Below are 27,249 nucleotides of genomic sequence, written 5' to 3' on the forward strand. Positions count from 1 at the left end.
CCCTCGCTCTAATTCCAAAGGCTGCTCCCAGTCCATCTACATGCGGAGGGGTCAGAGGCAGCTAAACGTGATTTTAGATCCATTGCTCCCTTGTGCACTGCTGGCCATGGAAAGTCCCACAACTCAGCCAAGCTGGCCTTGTGGTCAGCAGCCCTTTGATCTGGTTCTTCTACCAACTCTTCCAGCCAAGTGTTCCCTTCCCCAGCCTTCCACCATAGAACAAGACACAGCAGATAAAGTGGCATGACAGGTCACTGCCCTATTCACATTTTGATAAGAGCCAATGCTAACAAACCACTGCTGTGAGGAAGGTCACAGCACTGTTTATTCTTGCATTTGTCCTAGAGGACATCAGACTAAAACATGTTAGAGACAGAGCAAAACACAAGGGAAAACATGGAACCTAAACAGTTCTCTCCCATCCCTTCATGCCCTGCACTTGTATAACTCAAGGACAGAACGTGTGCATTTTAAAATCACCTCAGTTCTTTCTTTGTTGTTGATTTTTTTCTGTGCATTTTGTACCATAAACATCCGATTTTGTTTCCAGACCATTTTCTGCTGTGTTTTTCTGCACAGTGTTGCTGTGTTTCGTGTGCAGATTCCAAGGGGGTATGTTTATAGAAGCTGCTGCCACCTTAAACTAAAAATTTTTAAGTGAAACATTTCTATTGGATTGAGGCTGTATGAAACTAGCCAGTGACCCTTTAAAGCACTATGAAAATGGGCCAATTCATGCCCAGCACTGCTAACAAATACATTATAATGGTGTCTGTTCTTTTCTCCCAAGAACCAGCCTATTGTTAGACCTAAACACTGGATAGCACCCTGGGCTAAGCTTATTTAAATAAGGATTTTCATCCAATTTACAGCTTGTTCTCTAAGCACAGAAAACATTTCCACATTTGTCAGAAGGATATACACTGTCAAGCACAGAAGGCTGCCACAGTGAAGCTTCAGTGTTGGATTCCCTACCCTGTGTACCACACCTAAGACAATACAGTATACAAAGAGATGATTACAATAGATGCCCTCTGTTAGATAGGCAGCACTCCCCTGGGCATCATCACACAGGTTGGTGTTAAACTAGGCCAACACGTTCACTGGCTGGTAACCTGGTACTGCATTGCTCTGCTTGCTAGCATGTAAAAAGAATATGGTTTGGCATTTGGAAGCAAAACAGTTGCATCTAGTTTTATTAGCTGGTTCTTCAGTCTGGGGTGACTGCAGAGTGTTCGCCAGTGGCTGAAGTACCCTTAGTCATCACAAACACTCAATATACCTGATGGAAAGATGGAAAGAGTTAGCATTTATGCATTTGCTGACCAAGGTACAGGATACCAGTGCTAACGACAGAGGACATTCAAATGCCGAGATGGACTGACATGTATTTTGACAAGAGTAGTATGTAATTACATTTCCCTATTTAGAATTGGTGGCTTTCGACAATCTTTTCTTAGGACTGTAACAGATTACTTCATCGAGCCTAAAAGCGAGCAATGACCCTGTCTGCGGGATGACTGACCAAGGGACCATCAGCCCAGCCCATCACATGGGCTTAACGGCTTAGCTCCCTGTTAATACAGATTGGCCACGTGCAATTGAGATACATGATTCAGTTTCCGACTTCTCTGACTTGACATCATCCTTAAAGCAGCACTAGTGTACAGTCCTGTTTACCCAGCATGTCAGCCTGATCTTATCACTCCTCTCAATTGCCTTACAAAGCAGTTTGGCTGCTTCAGTGAGAGGAGTCTTATCCGTTCATGAAGATTTACAGCTATTGATGGTTAAAGGTTGATACAACCTTTAATACCAGCTTCTCTCCAAGCTGAGGTTTCTTGTAACCAAAATGGCAATGTGCACATGTCAATGCAACATAGATGTTATTACCAAAAAATGCCACCAATTCTTGGTTTGTTGCAAGTGGGACCCACTATAGTCCTGTAAATCATGCCAATCCCACCGACCCCCTCCCTCACACCCGAGTTGGGCTTTCTTTGTGGAAGAGCACTCTTTACATAATAAAAACGGAGAGATGGGCTGCTCCCTCTTCACCAGAGAGAAAAGCACTCCCAGGACTCTGAGGTTGTACCCGCATGGAAATAAACTATGTCAGGATAGCTATAATACACAGGTACCTGGCGTGGATACTACCCCAGAATAAAAAGGACTTTGTTTGCAGAATGCCACTCTGGAACAACTCTTTCAAGACAGTTTATTCCTGTCAAATTCCTCATGGAGACAAGACCTAGGAGACTCTCATCAAAATCTGTGCAATCAGAAAGTCTTATGGACAGACTACTGGTTTAGGATCACTGAAGATCTTGCCTGGTTAGGTAAGATGGATGTTGATGGGTGAAATAGGAAGAGCACGTTGAAAGCAATGTGCTAAGAGGAGCCAATGTTCCAGTGCTCAGGTAGCTTTTGAAATCAAGTTCTCCAAACACGTTAAATAAACCAGTCCAGATGGAGACAAGTTGTACATTGTTTTGTAGTCCCTTTATTTCCTTGTAGGGGAAATCATCCCCTGGCTGCCTTCACAAATGAAAATGCTTGACCTATTCAAGTGCCTGGGATTGCTCCCCAACGAAAGCTTTCCCTTCAGATCTACTTTACACCACAAAGCTTACGAATAATCTTCTCCACCCCGGTCTTCCTACAGATTATATATGCACAGGTGCTAATTTACTGTGTGGTACAACTTCTCTGAAGACCTCTGTGGCAACGTCTCATACGCATAAAAAGCACCTGCCTGCTCATTAAAAAACAAGACTGTTTGCTTCCAAGTAGGACGGTCGGCTTAAGCATGTAGCAGCAGAACTCGGGACACGTCTGGTTTTGAGGAGCTGTTTGTTTCAGCTTTCCCTCCCTCCTCCCCACTCAGGGTTATATATCTATATCCATACAGATATAGCAAGGTGAGAAAGGAACTGGCTATTGCAAGGGGAAGGATGACTCCTGGAGCAGCCCTGCGAAGGGGCAGAGAGAGATGTGAAGCAGATTGGACTAATCATACGCCCCAGTGATTAAGATCGCTCCATAAATGGCAAGCATCCATGAAAACTAAACATTGAAGATAGGAAACAGTGTAAGGGGGGATGGGGTAGAATGCAAACAATACGCCCAAACCAGCTCACAATATAAGTCATAAGTCTTGAATTTCCTGCTAAGAAACCCCCTTCCATAACTGATTCATTAGTGTGCAACTATGAGAGATGCACAGTAGGTGAAGAAACAGAAACCTGTTCTCTCCTGGGAATGAGTGACAGACAGATACTAGGAGGCTATATATCAAAATTCCCAGTAGCTAAGGGGTAGTAGTTTCACAAGGGAGCAGACAGACAGTCTGTGTTAGTGCCTCAGAGCATACAGGAATGACAGAGACTTGTGGTCTCCAATGCGAGGTATAAGATAGTTAGCTCATTTGTAAAGTGAGATATGTAATTATCACCTTCAGGGGGACAATAATTGCAGGGTAGAGAAAAACCCATCTTTCCTGTTTGACTGAAATGAGCAATTAAAAAAAAAAAAAAAAAAAAAAAAAAGATGGTCTGCAGCTGCCCCCTTCCCCTCAGCCTGCAATCTCCGCAAATCCCAAAAGCAAAAGGAGGCTTGGGTCAGACCAGTAATAGTTCAGCAGACACTACAGCACTTTTCCTTCTGAATTAACAGTTAACTGTGGCCTCACTGTGCTGTTCCCAGCACCTGGAGTTGCAGACCTCCAGACAGGATGTACAAGTGAGGTCCCCACCACTTAAGAGGTGCTCAGGCAGCAAAATGCAGCAGTTAGAGCAGTTAACCAAATCTTCAGTGGTTCACAAACCAGCTAGTCCATTTTCTACATGCAAGCAGGAACTCAGGTGTCCCCACAGAAGAGAAACATATGGAAATAGGCTCTCATCCCTCCTCCCCCCCTCTCATTTGAATTAGCTTTTCATAAAACTGACAAAGGGGACAGACATGTAACAATTCCTACTTATCTGGGATAACCATGCACTCTGCCGTCCCCATATAATACTAAAAATAATGGGGTATCTGATACAGGGCACTGAAAGTAACATTACTCAGACACTACTTCAGATAGTTATATACACCGAGGTCTTCTGTCATTGTTTTAAAGCATCTTGGACAAGGAAGAGGCTACAACTGAATTTTGGTAACACTGCATTAGGTACTGTAAAAAGAACGCTATCTCTCTGGACAGGACCGGATCAGAAGGTCAGGGCAGCACATAGTATCCATGTGTTTTTGGCTGTGCCAGATATTAAAAGATCAGAATCAGCTGACTGAGGTAATTACCATTACCATCATCTACCATCCTTCCTCTTGGATTGTGATCTGGCCTGCATTCTGCATGAATCACTCTACCATGCTCCACACTGATCTACAAATGATTCCAGTCCCTGTAGCTGTAAAAAAAAAGGCAGAAGCAAGGCAAAGGAGATTGTTTAGCTGGTGGTTTGCTCTATGTGCTAATTGCTGGTTGCAACATAACTGTTCCAAATGGAGCCTCTCCCAAGTACCTTTCTGTTGGGATGGTTAAAAACAGGATGCTGTTAGGAGGTAGCACTGCACTTTGAAACATGCCATGCAAATTATTTAAAATAGAGTGCTCTGAAATGAATGCACTTGTTTCCATTCCTGTATTCTTTAACATCAAACATTTCTTACTTTGATGAGCAAAGGTACCTTCAAAACAGTAATTTTCATATCGGAGTACTGATACAATGTAGCTGATGAAAAACAGAGGCACCCAACGTCTGCCGCAGAGTGCCACAGGATGGCACTGATCTCTGGTAATGTCACGGTTCCCTTTGATTCATTAATTTATCAACACTTTATCGAGCTTTTCTGCCAGAGGGGCAGTTTTTCAGACCAGGTGTAAAGCTTTCCATTTACCAAATGGTCTCAACACTTGTGAGAACAGAGGAGATAACCTCAACCTCCTTGTGCCAAACCCAGTGAGGGTAATGATGACACTGTTGTCTTTCATTTGCTCCTGTATTTGCCTTGCTCCCCTTTCATTCCACATTCTTCCAGGGCCCCACCTCCGCATGGGGGTCACTTCTGTGCTCTCCTTGCTCTGTGCACACATACTTGATCATCCAAGCACAGTACGCACAAGAAGTGCTGGGAAATTCTTTTGACCCAGTAGGATACAGGTAAACATCAAAGAATTACTGGGCAACTTTAACACCCACAATGAAATACTCTGGCCAACAGAAGGAACGGTATGAAACTTTGAGAAAGTTCTTCTCTTGGCAGAAGATTTAGGTCAGGAGTAAGGTGGGACGGGACTGACTCTGCAGACAAGTGCAGGTACATTTTTACATTAGCCACATGTTAGAGGCAAAGATAAATATCAAGCCTTGTGGTAGAGGCTCTCAAATCAGTCTGCTTGTGGGCTAAAGAGAGCTGGATCATCACAAGGTGCTGCCAATGCCAAACTGACCTGAAAAGAAATAGCTAAAAAATGCTTCTTTACACAGGCAACTGCTGTAGATGGCACAATCACAAGCTGTAGCAAAGGTGATCCAAGAGATGGAAGGGAAGGGTGTGCCACCCCTCTCCTGTTACCAGCAACAGCAAAGTTTGAAAGCCATTGTTCTCTGCAAACCTTTGTTAAGTTTAGCTCCGGGAGACTGGCACAGAAACAACAAACTAAAGCAAAAGTTTACAACAGACTTTAATCCATCAGGAAGCCTTGGACACACACACCAAAGCTCATGCATTGAAATGTGTGGCACATGTCCATCCTAGCTGACTTCAGATTGCTCATTTAACGGGATCCTTCTCTTCAGCCCCCTCTTCCACTCCACAGAGAAGGAATGCGTGTTTCCTCAAAGGTCTTACATGAGTAGATCCGGCCGGTATTATTAGCCTAAAACTGTATTTTTATACTCCAATCCTGCTGAGAAAGAGCTGCAAATTGCCTGCAAGGGGCACAACAGCTCACCTTCCAATGATCTGAAAAATTCTCTGGCTACCTCAGTATTCATACAGCAGCTCACGGACAGACAGGGTGAACTATATCTGTTGCAGACTTATCTATGAACCAGACATTACATTTAGTGATTGCAAAGCTGGTCAGAGAGGTGGCTGTTTTTAGATATAATAATATATTAATTTTAGCCCCAGAACTTAATATATTTCAGGCATGAACACACAATATAGTAGGTTTTAATGTAGAAACCAAGGTTTTAATGTAAACAATTTTTTGTATTATCTGAAGTAGCCAGCATTGCCAGCTTTGGTAATGTAAAAAGCTATTGAAGAGCCACATATTAGTTCACTATTTTTAATGCTTTTTAATACTATTAATCTGCCCAGAGTATCTATTCAGATAAATGAACATTTGGCCCTGCAGCTCTGGACCATGCACCTTTTCATTTGTCCACTGCAAATTTACAAATTCCTTTAAAAAAAAAAGAACAAAAAAACCTGAGATGATTTTGAAACACCCATCCTTATCATTAAATTCTCTAGACACTTTCAGAATAGGCCCTACAGGACAGACAGAAGAACTAGATGTCAATGAGAAAGTTTGTGTTAATGTGCGAGTCTGGATCAATCTGAAACAGGCTGCAGCCCAAGATGACTAAAGTGAGATATTCCCCAAGATCCCTGAATATTACATGGTTCTCCAAATAAGACAGAGCTAGTTAGCTGTGCTAGTCTGAAGTTTGGCAGATGGCAGGGTAGAGATACATCTTACAGACAGAGCCAGCCTTAGGGAAAGGCTGGGTGAACTTGTATTTTGGCACCCCCCTTTGGTGTCCTTCTCCCTCTATCCCTCCCCCCCACCCCCCAAGTCAGTGCCATTGCTGCAGACAGGCAGAGGTGTGGGGCACAGTCTGGTGAGGAGGTGGAGCGGCATGGTGTGCCAGGCAGGCATTGCTACTGTCTGGCCTTGTTCCTCCTGGGCAGCAGCTGGGGGGGGTGGCAGGCGAAGAGAGTGCTGCTGTAAGCACAGACTTCTTGTGTGTGTGTGGTAACCGCCCCCCCCCCCCCCCCCCCCCGGCAGCCTGGGTGGTCACCCACCCCCGAGGCTGGCTCTGCTTATAGACTAACTGAATCAGAGATTGATAGGCTTTTGTAAGAACTCACTTCAGTTGCTGTCATCATTAGCATCTGACAAAATGAGATCTTGCTCACAAAAGCTTAAGCATCTCTGATTCAGTCAGTCTATAAAGGTGCACCTCTACCCTGCCTTCTTGCATGCTGTTGCCATGGGTGTGCTGTGAAACAGGTCTTCCTATTGGGTAAGTGAGTCTGCAGGCCTAAGCAGCAGCATGCCCATGCATTCTTTGTACCTATACACCCCCGCCGGTCCTAATCCATTTAGGAAGGAGTCTTCTGCAAGTCATCTTTTAATAACTGTTTTGCACAACCCTTACCACGTTGCTTACATTCAAATGCTCACTGTATCCAGCTCTGTATGGTTTGGCAAGCGCTCCATCAGACACGTGCGTGGAAACACAGCCAAGCATCTCACCAAGTATGTTTAATACTACTAAGGCTGGTCAGTCCAGTTATAAATTGTGTGTGTAGGAAAGCTGGTCTCAATGTGGCTGCTCTCTGATCTGCCTAGCCAGTGGTTCTACATGGCAAGATGCTGCCAAAGTGACAAAAGCATTTAGTCAGCAACCAGTAGGAGTCCCAGAAAAGGCTCAATCTTTGAGCATGAGCAAGGAAAAAAAGAATGCCCAAGGCTACTATTGCGGTGTAACATATTTCTTGCCTCAATCAGAAAGAATCACCAGCCACAACACAACCACCAACATGTTTCACATTGGTGCTTCCTGCAGCTTTACACAGTAAACTTTAATCTAAAAAATTCTCTGGGGTTCATTTCCAACAGATCTTACATTTTTCCCAACTCTGGCACCATCTTGCTTGGGGTCCTGAGACCAGCTGCTATCATATACCAAGCTGCTCCAAGGTAACTCAAGTGACAAGAGACTGTTGCTTTCCCCAACTCTCATTTGGTCCAGGAGCAAGGAAGTGTACAGAAAGGGCCACTGAACTCAGGGGGGAAGCCTCAAACATGTCCACATGTTCTTGTTTGAGTCGCAAAGGATTCATTTTCAGAAGTCTGTCTTTTTTTGATACAACAATCATCTAATGAGCTCTGCCTTAACCCAAATCAGACCTGTGCCCATTTTCCGAGTAATTGTAATAAACAGTTTGTGCTAAAAGGTAAACATGCCTTGAAACTGCAGGACTGATGTTTCCTGCGAATGTAGATCATAGCAGTTAGATCTACAGTTTAATGCATTACCCCCCACCTTTAAAAGATATTATTATACACACAGTACAGTCACACATTTCTTCTTTGCCAGGAACCTACCCAGGAGCTTGGATACTTCTGAGGTTCCTTCCTACCCGTATCTCGCTTGTTGTTCCAGCTCCAAATGCTGTAGGGGAGTTTTGCTACCACCATGGCTAAGATCACGACAATTTAAAGAGGCAACGATGAGGAGCTCAGTTGGTCCCAGACAATGAACAGCTCATGTATGCTCATGGTAGCCTCTTCAGCCCAAAGAAAGAGCCTGCCTATCAACCCCTCCTCCTGCTGAGCTGCCACAAGCATGCACGTGTGCCTCTGGAGACCTGAGCGGGCCAGGCTGCATTTAATGAGGCAACAAGGAGGAATTTGTATTGAAGGGCAGGAGGCCTCCAGCAGAGTAAGGCACTTGTGTAAAAGGCTACAGTAAATATGGTACGAGTTGAAAGGCAGAATTAAGAGTGCTTCCCTTCAGTCTCCTTTGCAAGGACCACAAAGCTGGACTTGGACTCCATCTCAGGAGACACTGCTGTGAACAAACACTGTTGCTAACCTCACACAGAAATGGGTACAAGCCAAGTCTGTGCAATAGGAACATTAGAGGGAACAGATTCTGCAACTGTACTTAAGGCACCACAGTCTGAATCAGACTTAAAATAATTAGGACAAGACAGACACAGATGATGGCAGAGCCCTGATTATTTCTCTCTCCAGCTCTTCTGCAGATCCAGGTGCCATGTTCATCAAGAACGCAGGTATCAAACTAGGATCCTGCACATGTTCTCAGCCTTGTCAACACCCACCTAATCACTAAACATAAATAAAATGCAGGTATCAATGGTAAACTCATCTCTTTGCCTTTCTCTGCCACTTCAGCTGTTTGTCTGTACTTTCATACAAGTGTTAAAGTAGCCACAAACGCAGTGAGTCCAATGATGAGTCCACGCAGTAAGCAGGATTAGTTACATCTGCCTCAAACACTATACCAGCGTTGCTAACTGCTTAACTACAATTTCCAGACTTGATATGGGAAAGCCATACTACCTGTATCCTGTATTCACCCTCCTTAATACCCTGGATTTACAGTAAATCTGCAAACTGCTTAAAGAGATGAAGCTGCTGTTTTGCATGCAAAACCCCTATCATAGTTTTTTGGCAATTAACACAGACAGGGGAATACATCTTGCTCTAGGTGATGACTGGCTACATTGCTTTTTGAAGCCAAAGAAAACTACATATTCATTTCTGAAGGTCACTGGCTCCAGGAGAAGCCATATGCCCAAGCTCATTTCTTCACCTGGCATAAGATGATTCTGCAATATGTTTACTTCCTCCTGGAAATGCATTTTGCACAGATGAAGCAGCAAAGCAAGCATTCACATTTAGACATTTGCCTGATCAAAACAGCTCCCTCTGACACTGTTTTTAGCAGCGCTGGCTTTCATCATACACAAAAACATACTTGATTTGGATTATAAAATTGCAACACTCACTCAGACAGAGCCCTTTCCATACTTCCCAGCTTCCGAAGTGAAGAAAAGCTATTGAAAAAAAAAGACCACAGAGATGTAGACAGCCAAGCCTGGAGGAGAATGATGCATTTCCAAGACTAATGCTACAAATGAGGTCAAGTGCTACTGGGGATTTAGATAAAACAGCCCAAAATAGACAGTGATGCTGTTTTAAAGATGCTCCATGATCTTCTCACCTTCACGGGCTCGCAGAAGTGCCTTTCACAGCACACACAGGTACAGCAGCACCACATAAACATCACCGCATGGCCATCTGCAATGCCCTCGCCAGTACTAGGTACTGCTCGGACCAGCTCCCACACTGACTACTCTGCTCCCTACATCTGCGAGGCTGAGGGCTCTGGGCACTTGCAGTATAAACAGAGAGCCTTTGCCAACACAAGCATCACAGTGTGCAGCGCTCCAGCACTGCTGATGCAAACGAACAGTCCACTCAGACCTCATGCATGGTATATGAGCCTTTCCTCCAGCTGGGAGCATTCGGCTTGAATGCCAGACCGTCAGGACCGGTAGATTTAAAGCAGCAGGGCACTCGATTCTAGATTCAAGACAGCATATTTTATGTATGTAGCAAACCTCCAACCCAAAGCATTGGGAATGGAGCATAAAAGGACAATGCCATGAAATATAAATATCAGACAGTCCGTGCCTTAGGAGAAAGCAACTTATTAGGCAAGAGTTTTAAACCGGGATTTAAAATGGAGAATCAAATATGAAATAGCGGGACAGACACACAAGCAAGATGACAGGCCCTGTTCACTTCCCAGTTGAAACAATGTTGCAAACAACTTACAAGGCACTAGGAAGAAATTTCCAGGAGCCTAGTTTAACAGCACCCAGGACCATGCTCCAACATGATGCTAGCCTGGGCTACTACTGTTCTCATCCAATGATCCACAAACGTACTGGAAACGGGCCACTAAGTTTGTTCCTGAAGAACCAGGCAGTAGCACATGGAGATGCCACACGTGCTCTCCCCCAAAGTGCCAGCAGAGCTGACTCAGTGTAGCACAGGGTGGGAGCGCAGCACCAGGATACTGCACCATCCTGCTTCCCTTTCTGGAGCCAGGAGGAGCAGAACTCACTTGGATAACTGCATCAGTGCTGCTCCCTGCTGACAGTGTTGCACCAGCCTCTAATCCTGGCTGCTTCATGTCAGCTTCTTGCTTCCTATTGTTTTGAAAAAATCCAGTTCTTTATGTTATGAGGAACTTGTGTCCTGAAATATGAGTTTACAAAAAAAGGTGGTCAGTTTACAAAGGGGCAAACTCTTGAATAATCCAACAAGTGTGCAATGAAGGAAAGCGCTACAAAATTTAGTTTTATTTCTGAGGATAAGAGAACAGCTTAGCTGGTTCCCCATATTTATTTTGATATCCAAGATGGCACTTCAGGAATGTCAAGTACACTTGGGGAGGTAAAAGAGGCTACTTCCGAAAGGGGTGGGAGGAGATGGCAGACAGAAGTCTGTCCAGATTCAGGCAGAAGACAAACAGTATTGCTACACAGAAGTTAAAAAGGTATTTGCCAATGATCCTGTGAAGCTGATAAGCCTCAGATGTGAGAGATGAGTACCGAGGTACAGTCTCAATTTTGAGTGAGGAGAAGTGGAAACACAGGAAAGTGGGCCAACTACTTCAGGGCCAGACTCTAGAGAAGTTTAAAATTAGTAGTCAAGCATGCAACCCATGTTGCACCCAAGAACAGGACATACAAAACTCAAGGCCTGCTGGATGCTGAATGGACAGGTCTGGCCTTTGTGTTGACTTTCTGGCCTCTGGTCAATCATGGTCAAAACCCCTTCCCATTACTGTATTTCTATTTGGTAAAGGATTACCTAGTTAACTAGGATTGTCACAAGGATGATCTTGTGGAAAGGAGCCCTATCAAGCTTTTAAAGCACTGGTGTGCCCCGTTATTTCATGCAAGAATCTCCTTATGCTGAACAACATCCATGACAACAGGTAGGCTCTAGAGCCAAAACATCTGCTGAGAAAACCAAAGACACACAAAACATATAAAAAATTAAAGACTTGTAGAGAATGCAGCATGGATGCATTTATTATTATCATGCTCCGTGTTGGCTGCATTTAATCAACATCATAGTTGGTTTCCATTACTGAGCACATCTTGGTTTTAGCAGCAGTTCAAAGATTGGCAATGTATTTAATGTGGTTTCCTTGTGTGCAAATGCAAGACAAGGGGCTCCCCCCAGGTTGACTGGGGAGAAAAAAAACATTCTGTAAGACAAGGTTCCCCCCCTGTGTCAACCTGTTTTCCCCCCAGTCAACAAGTAAATTTGGTAATCAATGCTTAGATGCTGTCCACACTGTGAAAAAGCACTGACTGGAACACCGCAAGCATACACTTGTACAGTGCTACTCACAGCAGCTGTCTTAGGATATTTTGCAAGGGTTGCCATGCCTGGAAGCTGATCTTTAGCATGAATCAGGTTGTATAAAGCAGCGTACAGCTGCACTTCTTAAGTGCACAGGCACAAAGATAACAGCTGCATTAACTCAGCTGGTCCTAGCTCCATCCTACAGTATATTGGCAGAAAACTAGGCAATTGCCAGGGGGTCCTTGCTTCCAGTTGGTATATAGTGCTAGCTTCAAAGAGTCTGAGGAAGCAAGAGTACAACCATTGAAGGGACTGTCATTTGCTAGAGCTATACATTTGTACAGCACCTACGAGAATATATGAGACCAACCATTTTGGCTCCAAGTACAACCTTAGCATAAAGGGTTAAATAAAGCAGTGGCATACTGGCACTAAAAAGATGAAAGATGTTATTTCATTCACTTGATGACTCTATTATCATTTTGCCCCTTAAGAAAGCAATACCAAACACACTTAGTCAGGGTGAGGTTTAAAACTATGTAACACAGTACAAGAGTTTCTCCATGCTAGGGTTATGAGAAGTTAAGATTTTCATTCTCCACTTACTAGGAGGTATTACTCTAAGACCACAAGGAGAATGACTTAGAGATTGGATTGTAAAGAAAACCTTGGATTAAACAAGCTAGCACTCTTGAGCCAACAAGCTGTTCTTGTCATCTGCCAAGAAGAAAGTGGTCATCTGGGGCACATAAAGGATTTAGCAAGGCTGCATTTCACAGCATTGTCCTACTAATTTCTTCAACTAAATTTAGGATTTCTCTCATCAGCTGTGTTCCAGTCCATGTAAGAACATGAATTAAAGTACAGGCATCCCACTCAGTTTTACCATCTTGCGAGAAACCTGGGCTTGCACAAATTGTTCTGAATAAACTCCAGAGCTGTTATGGTTGGGTTTTTTTGTTTTTTTTTTTAAACTAAAACTGGGACAAGCATGGAATGTAAAAAGCATCAAACGCCAAATTGTGCGCGCAAAGAGTTTATAATTGCTTCTCGCCCGCAGAGAACGTTCTTGGGTGGAGTTACAGTAGTAAGACAGACATCATTAACACAGAAAAAGTCAGATCGGGAGACATGATTGTGTTTGGATTTTCTCTAACCCAGCCTAGCTTCTTGGCAGCACCTTATTTTTATAGTTTTCTTCTGCAAGAGGAAGTCACTACTTGACGAGGAAAAGTTATTAGCCTTGCCTACAGTAACATGGTACTTACAAGATGTAGCTTGAACAATCTGATCTAGCCTTACTGGCCACATCAGCATAGCAAAGCAGGAAGCAAAGCACCCCCATACCCTCAGGAATCCTTATCAGACTAGAGGAGTGCCTTCACAAACCATACAGCACAATAAAAAGAGGAGACTACAGCAAAATTAACCAATCTACCAGGCTCAATATTACCTCCATTAAGCAAAATCAGTCTCATTCCCCATTGAAGATGATGAGGGCATGCTTTCTTCTTTAAGCTTTGTTAGTTCTGCTTCCAAATCCTGGCCACAGAGGACTGATGTTCAATGATGTTACAGAAGTATTTCCATGTACATGGATGCACTCAAACATCATCCTTAAAACAGTGCCAACCAAGGAGCTTTCATTACAAACAAAGTTTAGGACGATTCTTTCCATTCATTGGCAAGGCATGAGCTGGCAGCGCATGCATGCGAGCTTCACTGCTGCAATGAATTCTGATGCTTCACTACTGAGCTCTTCTCCCTCCCTTCTTCCTCGCCTTTGTTCTCAATAAGCCATGCATAGTGGAGGAGCACTGTCTGCAGTAATTTAAGCACCACAGCAAAAGCCGGAGGATTGAATCAAGCCTTTAACCAATGTGGGGGACATAAATGTTCTGTGTGTCCAAGCCAAGAACAGAAAAAGTCTAATAAATCAATAGCTCCTGTAATGCTGTGGATGAGATTGTTCTGAAGGTCTTATGCAAGGAAAGCACTTAGGTTAAAATGCCTGGACTTTGCACAGAACCCCTGTATGCTCCAAAACACCTCTTTTCCTCCCTCTTCTTCCATTCCAGTCAGCGATTCCCTAATTGCTTCAGGGGCCCAGGAGGCCCAGGGAAGGGCTGCATCTTTGTCTGGCTGCAGCAGAAGCCACTTAGTGGGGCTGGAAGTGGAGGGAGGAGGAACAAAATAAAAGCACAGGAGTTCTGCTGTGGCTTAAATTCTGGTGATTAGCTGCTCATATGACCGTAGTAGGAGGACTCTTTTCAAGGCTGCTTGAAACACCAGTTGAGAAAAAAGGAGGGAGACGCTGGAGTAGTGTATTTGCTGGGACTTGCTCACTGCCAACATTTTTTTTTAAAGCAAGAAAATGAAACAGCAGCAACAAGGGAGAAGAGGATGGGAAGAAGTATTCCATGCACTTTTCCAACAAGGCACTTATATATGAACCAAGTACATCCAGAGGGACTTTTGTTACCCAAAACTAGAGTCTCGCTCTCGCTCTCTCTCGCGCGCGCGCACACACACACACACACACACTTGCCTGCAGGTGTAGTGCCACAGATAAGAAGTTAGCAAGCAAAACACAGACAGAAGAGAATCCCAGAGATCACCAGGGGCCAGCATTGCATAGGACATTATACAACGAATGAGCAAGTTTGAGAGAGTAACCAGAAGTTAAGATGAAATTTAAGATCAAAACACTGAATCAGCAGAGAAATTTAGGGAGGCAGAATGTAACTTCCAAAGATGGAACTTGGCCAACATTTTTGCAGAATATCTCTAACTTCCTGTAAACACCACCAAAGCCTTCAGTAAGGCACAGACTGCAAGCAGTTTATGCTTCACCTGAGACTTGGCACTTCCAGTAGCACCATGCCAGATACCACCACCCAGACACACTGTTAGGACTTGGGGAACTGCGTCACAAACTTACCTTGAACTCTCCCATCTCAACTTCTAACCGTCTAAGACCCTCTCTCCTAACTGCTAAACTACTTGTTTACTTCACAAGTCCTCCTGATACTAGAGCAGAGATGTTGTGGCTTCAGATCACAAGAAAAAACTATTCATAGGGACAACTTAACTTGTTCACTGCTGAAAACAACTGCAACTGCAGGACAGGAGCAGAGGAGAACTGGAGAAAAACAACAAAAATAAATCAGTGCTACAAGTCCATTTTAGCTTGTGTAGCTAGTATGGTCCTCCAATGCTTAAAGCCTGAAATGTGCTTTATAAGTTAGATTCAGAATGTATTATATACTCTTTCATCTAATTAAAATTCAACCTGGTACAAGGCTGCTTGTTTGATTAAGCTTCTAAGTGTTTTACTGCCCAGATTTGAGACAACTGCATAGAAAGAAACAGGACGTCTAAGTACAATTGATGAACAGGAGGAAACCAAACCAAACAACGCATGGCTCAATGCCAAACAACAACCTTGTTAGAAAACACCATGGCCCCTGCAGTTTGTACAAGAAAAATTGGTTTCACTTGATTCAAAGCTGCATCAGGGTGCAGTACGAAGGGAACGGTTATGGGAGCACTGCTCCGCGTGGAATCTGAACCCGGCATGCAAGCTGCAAATCTCAGTGATCTGAGACACAATGCGTGCAAATCCCTTTATCCAGTGTCCAGGGCTAATCATCAGTTGGCTAAGCCAGCCTTTTGTAAAGCCTCCTTAGCTTTATATTTGTACCACTCCTGTTTCTCAGTAATACAGCAGAGATTTCTATGAGGCTGACCCTGAATGCCTGCTCAGCAGTTCAATGAAAGAGTTTGCACTGATTGCATTTATTTATTTAATCATTTTGTATTTGTTGGCCCAAAAGAGCTACAAATCCTGTAGAATTGAGAACTTGTCTTGGGGCTGTTTTACATTCAGCTCTACTCTAAAGGGAGGGAGGGCTGGTAAACCCACCAGTGGTATTGTCCAACTTGGGAGGACGGGGAGGGTTCTCTTTGGCATCAGTACAGACTAAAGCAAGGCTCTGATGTTTTCAAATTTGTCTTGGTAAAGTGCATCCTCCTCTCTTCTCCCTTTCTTACACCAAGTCTGAAGCACTTGGAAAGTCCAACTCCATGTCAAATATAAACAAAGGTGACTGGACAGACAACCCAGGAGACCATCTCCCTTCTGCAACTACTGACAAATTTCAGGACTCCAGGAAGCTCTGTCTCCTGATGGCATTATTGATGACTGCCAGTCTTACAGCAGACAAAGAATTACAAAGTTAGTTCTTGGCAGGTGACTGAAGGAGCAAGTGGAGTTTCAGAATTATTTTATTTAAAATTGTATTTGAATCTTTAAAACTGCTTCAGCAATTTTGAATAATAAATATTAAATATTTAAAAGCTCTGCAAGCATTGGACATTCACTTCCAAGGTCTGTCTAGGTATAAAAATGATCATAGTTTGAAAAACAAATAAACCAACCAGCCAACCCTGATTTAGTAGTGGAGGGGGGCCCCGGTGCGGAAGTGTGGTGCCCCTGGGACTGCCCAAGCCGGGTGCCTGCGGGTGGGTACCACCTTGGGGGGAGGGCCGCCACTGCCGCGGAGGGAAGCACCAGCCCTCCACCGCAGCCCAGGGACTGCTCCGCCTGCCTTCCCCTCCCCACTGGAGAGGCAGGTAAGTCAGCCCGTGTGTGCACAACACCAGGGTTTAATCAGCCCTAAATTGAACTGGTGTTTTTTAAAACCCACCACTTCAATTTAGGGCCCTGTTTCATCTACACACGCCCTATGGATACTAAGAATGACAGAGGAGCTGCTGAGTGAAAAATACATTTGTGCCCTTTTGGCTTCCTTATGACGCACAGAAGGTGGCATGAAAGCTTTTCTCCTTGATCATTTTCTATTTGAGAAGAATCAGGAATATCCTTTGGCTTTGCTTGAGGATCTGAAAGGCATTAAAAGGGTATCCTGGGATGAGAAGGCTCATATAAGAATTGGGTGGTTGAAGCCTTTTTCACAGAGGCACTGGAATCACAGAGATGCATTTTTTTTAAACTAACCCCTTTCAACTGATTTGAATTAGGAGTTACTCCCCACTTCCCTCCAGGTTGTATTTGCACAGTATTTCTGGTACTATCATCCTACCAGTTCTTGACTTGTTCAGAGGCCAAAACAACCAAGATCTGTACTACTTATGGGAAAACAACAACCAGCCTACCAACCATCCAAAAGAAAATCTTCCAGTGCTTCTTTCATTTTTATTAATTGCACACATGTTTTAAAATCCTGCGCCACACATTTGGATGGAAGCCCTTTAAAAAGGATTTTCTTGAGTTTAGGAAGACTAATATCTGATTAATTTTATTTACAAATGGACTTTGCAAACGTAACTCTCCTTCCACAAAAGGTATTTAGAAAGAGACTAATGCTGACAAAACACTCAACTTCAAGACACCGTGAGACCTGGAGCTTTGTTAACAAGTAGGTTTAAGTCAAGCTTCCAAGAACCTATTGCCTCACATCCAGTCTTGGAAAATGCCCCACCTGGTTCTTTGCAAGGAACATTTTTTAAACAACACAGAGCACAGTTACTAGTACAGTACTTCACTTTAACCGCTGGTGGTAAGAGATTTGATAGATAGTTATTATAAACTACAATGACCAGAGAGATTGCTGAAAGTCCAATAGTCTCTAGTGAGCATGGCTCACTTCTGACTGCTGAAGGAGTCATAAAATATGGTTACTCCCAGCGTCTATCATCACTTCAGTGATAGGAGAAACCTTGTGTAAAATTGTTTGATCATGAGGTAATTAGAAAGTTTCCATACTGATACAAGCAGATCAAATCACAACCATCCGAGCTTAACCCACATAACCACCAACACACCAAGCTGGTAGTCTTTTGGTTTCCATGCTTACTGCAACTTGGAGAGGCTGCAGGGGCTTACAAATGGCCCCCTTCATTTCCCTGCTGGCATGTCTTGCTGGCACGAAGGAGCAACAAGCCTGTAATAATCCGATTACTCCTAGAGTGGGTTTAGTCTGGAGAACTTTCATCATATGGTATTTCATAGGATAATAGAAAGTTAGGGCTGGGAGGCACCTCAGGAGGTCATCTGGTACTCAAAGCAGGACCCCCTCCCCAACTAAATCATCCCAGCTAGGTCTCAAACCCCTCCATGGATGGAGATTTCACCACCTCTGTAGGTAACCCGTTCCAGTGCTTCACCACCCTCCTAAGCGAGAGGTTTTTGTCTAATATCCAAACTGCATTTCCCTTGCTGGAACCTGAGACAATTGCTCCTTGTTCTGTCATCTGACACCACTGAGAACAGTGCAGCTCTAACCTCTTTCGACCCAACAACCCTGCATGCAGGGAGGTGAAGGCTGCTATGAAATCCCTTCTCAGTCTTCTTTTCTCCAGACTAAATAAGCCTAGTTCCCTCAGCCTCTCCCAGCCCCTTAACCATTTCTGTTGCCCTCTGTCAGACTCTCTCCAACTTGTCCACATCCTTTCTGTAGTGGAGGGCCCACAACTGGACACTATTCCAGATGTGGTTGCATCAGTGCTGAATAGAGTCACTTCCCTTGATCTGCTGGCAATACTCCTACCAATGCAGCCCAGGATGCCGTTAGCCACCTTGGAAACAAGGGCGCATTGCTGGCTCATATCCAGCTTACTGTCCACTGTAACCCCAGGTCCTTTTCTGCAGAGCTGCTGCTTAGCCATTGGTTTACTTTGGGAAAACTCAAAAGGGCATTATAGGCACTTCACTTTTATTTTGAAAGGTACCATATCTTCTTACATACAACATGCCCCCAACTTTAATGTGCACCTTGTTTCCGAAAGGCAGATGAAAGAAAAAAAATCTCTTTGTAGTAAGTAACTGAGTCACAGCAGCTCAGGAGCTGGGCCTGCTCTTTTGTCATTTGTCAGAATCTTCTCACTGCGCGAAACCCTTCCGCCACCAACCTGCAAAGTGTTCTTCCCTGCTTTCTCCCCACATTTAACTCGGGTAACCCAATATTTGCACTCTTTCCCACAGTCTGTGTAGTTGCAGCAGGGTTTTTTTCCAAGTGACTTTAAGCTTAGCACAAGTTACTGTGCAGCAGTCTGGTATTAAAGGGAGAAAATAGGGTATTTTATAAGCAATTTCCAAGCTCACACATGTGGAAAAGTAGAACAGATCCCCTTCCCAAACTGTAAAAGTACAGTTGTGATTAACTAGTAGAGGGCTCTCCAAACTAGGTTAGATTAGGGCTGTATGTACAAGAGCAAGTCATCCCTTTAGACCCAGTCCGCTTTGTAATTTTTTTTCTTTCATTGCTAATACCCATCGGCCACTTTGGGAGAACCAACTGGCCGTTAATGCCATTTTAGAACTCCTCTGGCCACGGTTATAGAAAAAAGGTGTTTAAAATTCTGGCAGCAGCTTCACACCACCACACTCAACCACACCTGAGCTGAACCAGCATTAACAAAGATATTTTTGAAAGACTTCTCCGCTGCAGACAAAGGATGTAATGACTCTGAAAGCCACACAGCATGCGGAAGACGCATTGCGATTCTGTTTCAGGCACAAATATGAATGAAGGGACTTCCCCTCCGGCCCAGGGAAAACGCACGAGCGTGAGTGTGGAACAGTACTCGGACCCCCTGGAGAAAGAGCAGGCTCAACATGAAACCCCAGGATCCTGGTTTCAAAGCTGAACGCCCATCCAACTCAACTAAGATTTGCTCAGTGTTGGATGCCAATGGCCTGCTTGTTCCACCGCTTCCCGTCCTCGCAAGAAATTGGCCCAAACTGCCGGTGTCACATTCCTGATAGGGAGTGATGGACTTAGTTGCCTTCAGTCCCCGCTGCCACCCACGTTTGCAGGGCCAGTCCCATTCTCAGTACTCCTTTTCTGGGGGAGATTTGTCAAAGTAAGCAGGGAAGGAGCTTGCAACCCCCACTATCCTTTCAGCAGCAATGGGATTCACTTGCTCCTACTGCTTTGAAGCCGCCATGGATCCACTACCTTCTCAGCAGCAGCAAGGGAAAGCCAAGAGGAAGGCCAACGGAGCTGAAATACTCGCTGCGCAGAAGGCAGGGATTCGCGAAGTGCAGCAATAAGAGGCAAAACGAGCTCTCCGAGGCTGCTGCCAGTTGTCTCCCCCTGCTGCCAGGCAGCCCTGCTGGGGAAAGCTCCCACTAAAAGTTATTCAACTGCCGAGTTCAGCGATTGCCAGGCACGCCGAGAGAAGGCAGTCCTTAAAGAAAGGGGCTGAGCTCCCAAGCACCGACCCCTCAGGGCTGGGGTGAAAGGCATGTTAAGTCTACCCAAGACAGCGCAATGCTATATGCCCGCATGAAACTGTATTTTATTCTCATTTTTCTGCTGGCAGTACAGCGATCCTCTGCTTAGGTAGAGGGGGCAAATCAGCGTGTCCATCTGCACAACTACCCACTGCAGATAACTTTCTGGACTAAATATGAGGAGCTAGAAACAACTCGCCTTGTACTTCTCCGGACCAGAAGCCATGCGCCCACTGTCGGTACTCGCTCTCCCAGGCCGGGCGTTCCTGCGCCCGCGCCGCAAACGAACCCCCCAACTGCCGGAGAAGCTTCCGGGCTCCTTCCCTCCTGCTGCCGAGGGAACAAACCCCTGAAAATGCTGACGATCCGTTAACTCGGGGCTGGGCTGGATCTGGCCCGCCAGGCACCTTCGCTGGCCTGCGGCGCCCTGCACCAAATTGTGCCCCGCCCAGCCCTTCTGCCCACAGAAATGGCAGTGAGGCACCCAACCCCAGCCTCTCCTGTTATGTCTCGCTCCCACCCTCGTGGGTGGAAGGGCCGGCCCCGCTAGCGCTGGCAACACTGCTGCTGCAGGCTTCGCGGCGTCCCGCTCCCTCCGGGAAGCAGGTGGGGCTGCAGCGGGGCGGGAGCTCGGGTGGGCAGGGTGTGGGCGTGGGGTTATGGGGACGCCTCCCACACTCCCCCCATGGCGCACAGTCCGGGGGGGTGGGGGGTGCGGCGCAGCGCGGCAGTGTGCTGCTGCCTGGCTCCTGGATCCAGCCAGCGCTGCGAGGAGCGCAGCCCCCGCTGGCCCGTGTTTCCCCGGTGCTCCCCGCACCCTGCATTAACTTCTGGCATCTGATTAAACTCATCAGGTTCAAGCCAGCGTTAATGTTGTACATATGAAAATAACGGTTACAGCTCCCATGAACACTGTTCAGGGTAATATCCCTAATTACAGCTCTGTCCCTTGCCTCTAAGGCTAAAAGTACTGACATCATGAATGTTCCTTTCAATGTCTTTTTTTCCACAAAACAAAGAAAATTATAGGATAGTGGTCATAGCAGTGGGGTGCAGAGCCCCGAGAAGGGAGCACTGACATGACAAACAGCAAAGGATGGAGGGCAGGATTCACCTTCAGGGAGGAATATTCTGCACTGGTCCGGTCCTGCAGGGAGCAAACCAGGAAAGCCAACGCTGCAGCTGAACTCCAACTAGCTTCGAGCATCAAGGACAATAAAAAGTCCTTTTTCAAATATGTGGGGAGCCAGAGGAAAAGCAAGGGCAACATTGGACCCCTGCTGAACCAGACGGGACAACTGACAACTGACGCCCAGGAAAAAGCCAACCTATTAAATGGGTACTTTGCATCGGTCTTTCACCAGTCCCATGGGACAACCCTGCCCACTACAGGACAGGGAGGTCCGGGTGAGGGAGATCCCCTGCCCTCCATCAATGCTGACTTCGTGAAGGAACACCTTGAGAGGCTGGATACCTTCAAGTCAGCCGGTCCTGAACCTACACCCCAGGGTACTCAAGGAGCTGGCGAGCATCATAGCCCAGCCCCTGGCACGGATCTTTGAGAACTCCTGGCGCTCTGGTGAAGTGCCCGAAGACTGGAAGAAGGCCATTGTGGTGCCTATCTCCAAGAAAGGGAGAAAAGTGAATCCGGCAAACTGTAGGCCCATCAGCCTGACTTCTATCCCAGGGAAGATCTTAGAAAAGCTCATTAAAGAGACCATCCTTGTTGGACTGGCCAACACCAACATCCTGAGGGATGGCCAGCACAGGTTTGTTGCAGGTAGGTCTTGCTTGAGCAATCTCATTTCCTTCTACGACCAGGTGACCTATCACCTGGACAAGGGAAAGAGATTGATGTCATATATCTTGACTTCAAAAAAGCCTTTGTTCTGGTATCCCATGATCACCTCTTGGCAAAAATGGCCAACTGTGGCCTTAGGTCCTCCACAATCCACTGGCTGGGAAATTGGCTCCGGGGCCGGACCCAGAGGGTGGTAATTGATGGAAGTCAATCATCGTGGTGTCCTGTGACCAGTGGGGTCCCCCCCCCACAAGGCTCTATCCTTGGACCCATATTGTTCAATATCTTCATTAATGATGTGGACATTGGAGTCAGAAGTGGACTGGCCAAGTTTGCCAATGATACCAAACTTTGTGTTAAAGCATTCACACCAGAAGACAGGAGGGCAATCTAGACTGACCTGGACAGGCTCAGCAAATGGGCAGACAAGAACCTGATGGTGTTTAACACTGAAAAATGCAAGGTTCTCCACCTTAGGGGGAAAAACTTGCAGGATCCTTATAGGCTCGGCAGTGCTACACTGGCTAGCACTACGGAAGAAAGAGACTTGGGGGTCATCATTGACCACAAGATGAACATGAGCCTGCAATGTGATGCTGCAGCTAGTAAAGCAACCAAAACGCTGGCTTGCATCCATAGATGCTTCTCAAGCAAATCACGGGACATCATTCTCCCCTTGTACTCGGCCTTGGTGAGGCCGCAGCTGGAGTACTGTGTCCAGTTTTGGGCTCCACAATTCAAAAAGGATGTGGAGAAGCTTGAGAGAGTGCAGAGAAGAGCCAAGCGCATGATCAGAGGTCAGGAAAACAGACCTTACGATGACAGGCTGAGAGCTATGGGGCTCTGTAGCCGGAAAAGCACAGGCTCAGGGGTGATCTGATGGCCACCTACAAGTTTATCAGGGGTGACCACCAGGATCTGGGGAAACATTTGTTCACCAGAGCGCCCCAAGGGATGACGAGGTCGAACGGTTATAAACTACTGCAAGACTGTTTCAGGCTGGACGTAAGGAAGAATTTCTTTACTGTCCAAGCCCCCAAGGTCTGGAATAGCCTGCCATCGGAGGTGGTTCAAGCACCTACATTGAACACCTTCAAGAGTAAATTGGATGCTTATCTTGCTGGGATCCTATGACCCCAGCTGACTTCTTGCCCTTTGGGCAAGGTGCTGGACTCAATGACCTTCCGAGGTCCCTTCCAGCCCTAATGTCTATGAAAATCTATGAAACAGATGAAAAGGAGAAAGATAGCACACAGGGGTCTACATGTGCCATTAATGTGCTGAAAGCTTACTGCGCATTATGTTTTCCCCGGGAGCATGTCTACATGTGCGCCTGTTGGAAGCAAATTTGCTCCCTATGGGAGCAGTTCAAGGCAGGGATACTCCTGCCTTGCTCTGCTCTCATACGGCAGCCAGGGGGAGCTCTAGGCTCCCCTGGGTGCCAGCCCCTGGTTGGCAGGGGGCTGTCCCGCCTCCATAGCAGCTGCTTCGCACCCCTGTCCTGGGCAGCTGCCTGCTGCTGGGGCAGAGGAGGATGCCCCAGCCCTCACTCAGAGATGAAAGCAAGGGCCGAGCAGCAAGGGACAACGTCCCAGCTTCAACTGGCCAACTGCAGCAGGGGCTGGGAAGCAGGCAGCTACCCAGAGGAAGGGACAGTTCTCCTGCCCCTGCTGACTGGGAGCAATTTGCTCCTGATCAGCCATCTACCCATGCGCTACTGCCTAGTAGCTACTGAGTGGTAAATCTACTACATAGTAGAAAGCCATGCAGTAGACTAATCTACTGCATAGTAGCTGCTGTGCATGGTTACACAGTGATGCTTTGCTGCACAGTAGGTTAGTCTACTGCACAGTAAGGAGGCTTGTGTAGATGTGCCCAGGGAGCTTTTGGGGTAGAGTAGTAGAAAGGAAAGGCCCTACAGCAACAAAGAGCAAGACTAATTCTACATACGAACAAAATAAGGGAATAGTAATTGCTATATTGGGTCACAGCAGCCAGAACCCAATACTGCAGAGGCTGGTGCAAGAAATCCATGGCACACCATTAGAATGAACTAATACCTCCCCAGACAGTTGGAATTTGGCTGTCTCCATGAAGCATGGGAGCTGATGTTAATTTTGGATCCCATTTAATGTAGCTGTGGTAGTTTCCTTATCCATTAGCCTCTAACTAGGTTTTAACCTTACTAAGCTCTCTGTTTTATACATGTAGTGGTCTCCTTGCCACAGGATAACTACATTATAAATTCATATTCAGCAGACGATTGATTTGTTGCCTTTCAATGTTCTTAAAATACAAGTATCTATTTTTTTCTACGCCACATGCACTTGTGTGCGCATGGGGATGTGCCACTTAAAAAAACAAAACAAAACAAACACCCTCCCCGCTAGAATGCCCCATTTGGAAATTGCGTGCTAACTGTATCTTGTGATGCAATACCAAGTAGAATTTTAAATGACCATACTTCACTGCACAAATTTGAACACTGTCCTATAATCTTTAACTTGACTATTTTAGTCCTTTTTAACTTAGACATAACTTCTCCACCTCTAAGGAGTCTGCTACACTGTTAGAGCCTGACTGCATAAATTCTTTCCATCCTTCCTCATGCTGTACTCTACTATATAACATTACTGTAAAGCAGCAGAAACCATACGTAAAGCAAAACGCCCATGTTGTATAATGCTAGGAGTGATATCGTGACCTTAAAAAAAAAAAAAAAAAAAAATCGCAATGGAATGGAATATTTCCAAACGGGCAAGTGTTTCATTCCTAGCACAGACATTTTTGAAGCATCTGCCAGTGAGCTACCCGCTATTCTAATTGATATGGCTCATGCTCTAAAGCGATATTTTAAAATCTTTAGATAACTAGATATTTAAAAAAACCAGGAAAGCTGTGTATCAGTTCACTTTGATTTCCTCTGCAGAATTTATTAGTTACCGTGCACTTCATTAGTTGCTTTTGTACTGAATTGCTATGTTTGTCAAGATATCTAAGATGGTAGACCTTACCTTTCACATGTAGATCTTATTCAAAGGCTAGAAGAAAAAAAAATAAAGCTGTCCTTCCTGACTCCCAATCAGTTTTGCAACTCTGAAAACGAATAATTGACCTGGCTTAACTAAATAAATAGGAAAAGGGGGGGGGGGGGGGCAGAAGGAGGAAATCAACTTTGCCCTATAGGTATGAAAAGCTGGTTTAGTACTTTAATGGGCTCCAGCCAGTGACGTTCACCAGGTCAGTGGTTTGACTTTCTTTAAAGCTATAACTGCCAAACACTGACAAATGCTATTTGGAATTACTTTAGAAATCATCACATGCTTTCCAAAAAGACTTTCTATTTTAGAGCAGGGCAGGCAGCTTGTAAGTAAAAGCTTAAATAGCCAGAATGCCCATGCCAGGCATCAGTACAGATCTGGGTATAGGTGGGAGGAGGGAAGTATATGCATGTTTTAAGAGGAGGAATAATTTGCAAGGCATCATTGATGGATTAATCCCCACTGTGGTATAGATTCATCACATCAACTATGAATCCTGAACTAAGTCTTTTGAAACCTTTTAATGAATTAAAATGTTACCCAAGATATGTTCACAAATAAGATGGGAGACAGTATCTAAAATTTGTGTTGGCTTCTTTTTAAAAGTTCTCTTAACTCCTCTTCCAGCAGTTCCTTCTAAAACAACATGGGGAATTTAGATATGATGCAGCAGGAGACACTGGCTTTTGCAGTGTCGACTTTCGCAAGACAACTTTTAATATTATGGATTAGCAATGACCCAACCCTTCTCTCACTGGTCATCTCACCTTTTTTAAACTGCTTCCCTCTCATTTTAAAATGGGTTCTACATCTTGCCCTCTCCATTATGAAAACACAGGAAGGTTATGTTCTTGGCTGTGCTCCTTTAATCAACTCTCTTCTTCCTCTGGGAGATCTCTAAACTAGTTCGAGCCAGGGTCATCTGCCTGTCAGCTCTGGGCTGCACCAAGCACAAGCTACTAAATACTTCCAGAGAAAAGTCTTTCTTCTAAAAGAAACATGTATTAGTCTGGAGGAACAGAACGGCAGTTATTGCCAAGATCAGAAAGCACGGGAATTACCCTTGATCCTGAACAGTCTTTTCCCTCTAAAGCTGCCTTGTTTGCGTCTTATGTCTGCCTCCTTGTGACTTAAACACTTTATCCCATGACAATGGTAGGGAACTTGTAAGAGGAAGTTTGGAGCAACTTTCCCTGGACTGGTTCTCCAGCTTTGGCTGTCTTTCAATTCCTTTCCAAACCATGAAGGAAAGGTGCTTTTGTAATGCATTTTCCATCTCTCTGGACCTTTTTCTTCTCTTCCTATTTCAGTTCTCTTTTGAGTTTCTAGGCATTTCTCCATAAACACACCAGGCAATGTAAACTGCCACATAGAGCAAGTTACACAGGATGTAACATTGTGTCTGCAAAACTGAACTGCAGTTCACACTACTGTACGTGTGTGAGGAATTACTGACCAGATCCATATGATTACAGCCAATACTGTGGCTTCAAAACAAGAATGACTGTGTGCAAGTAAATAACTTGTGTTACCAACATGAGGCAGTTATGATTTCCTGTTCTATAATGGCAGGGAGTGATGAACAACATGGCTTTGTCATGTGCTGACACTCTTAGCAACCTAGTCTAAAGGGAAAACAAAAATCTACAATACCACCAAAAGGTGACTTGGCAGAGTCATCTAATACAATAGCCTAGAAGCTATTTAATCTCAATGCTCAGCTTGCAGGGGTAACCAACAACTTGTTAGCCCAAGTATCACCCTTTCATAGGTATCACCAGAAACAGGTGGACTAAAAATTCCTTCCCAATCTTAATAGCTCAGCTTTCACTCATCTCTTGCACTAGATCCCTGATCGAAGCCTTCCAGCCTACACACAATCCACATTTCTAACATGGAAACAGAAAACACAGTATCTTTAAGTCTTCAAGCTTCTCTCTCAGTCATTAAAAATGAGAAGTACAGAACCAAGCTCTCTTTCCTT

The 27,249-nt window shown here is 45.1% G+C and overlaps 1 protein-coding gene across 7 annotated transcripts in view; it reads right to left on the reverse strand.

Moving 5' to 3' along the window:
* Positions 1 to 27,249, reverse strand: part of TMCC1 (transmembrane and coiled-coil domain family 1) — a 181,704-nt gene that overhangs the window by 18,204 nt on the left and 136,251 nt on the right. Inside the window, exon 1 of one of the 7 annotated variants that reach the window (XM_019499568.2) lies at positions 13,617 to 14,309. The exons of the other annotated variants lie outside the window; for them this stretch is intronic. Coding sequence (XP_019355113.1) covers positions 13,617 to 13,622 — 6 coding nt within the window. The 5' untranslated portion in view covers positions 13,623 to 14,309. Of the gene's footprint in view, positions 1 to 13,616; positions 14,310 to 27,249 lie in introns of those variants that run through there. 7 annotated transcript variants of the gene reach the window in all.

Source organism: Alligator mississippiensis, chromosome 12 (genome assembly GCF_030867095.1).
Source record: "Alligator mississippiensis isolate rAllMis1 chromosome 12, rAllMis1, whole genome shotgun sequence".
Classification (NCBI taxonomy): domain Eukaryota; kingdom Metazoa; phylum Chordata; order Crocodylia; family Alligatoridae; genus Alligator; species Alligator mississippiensis.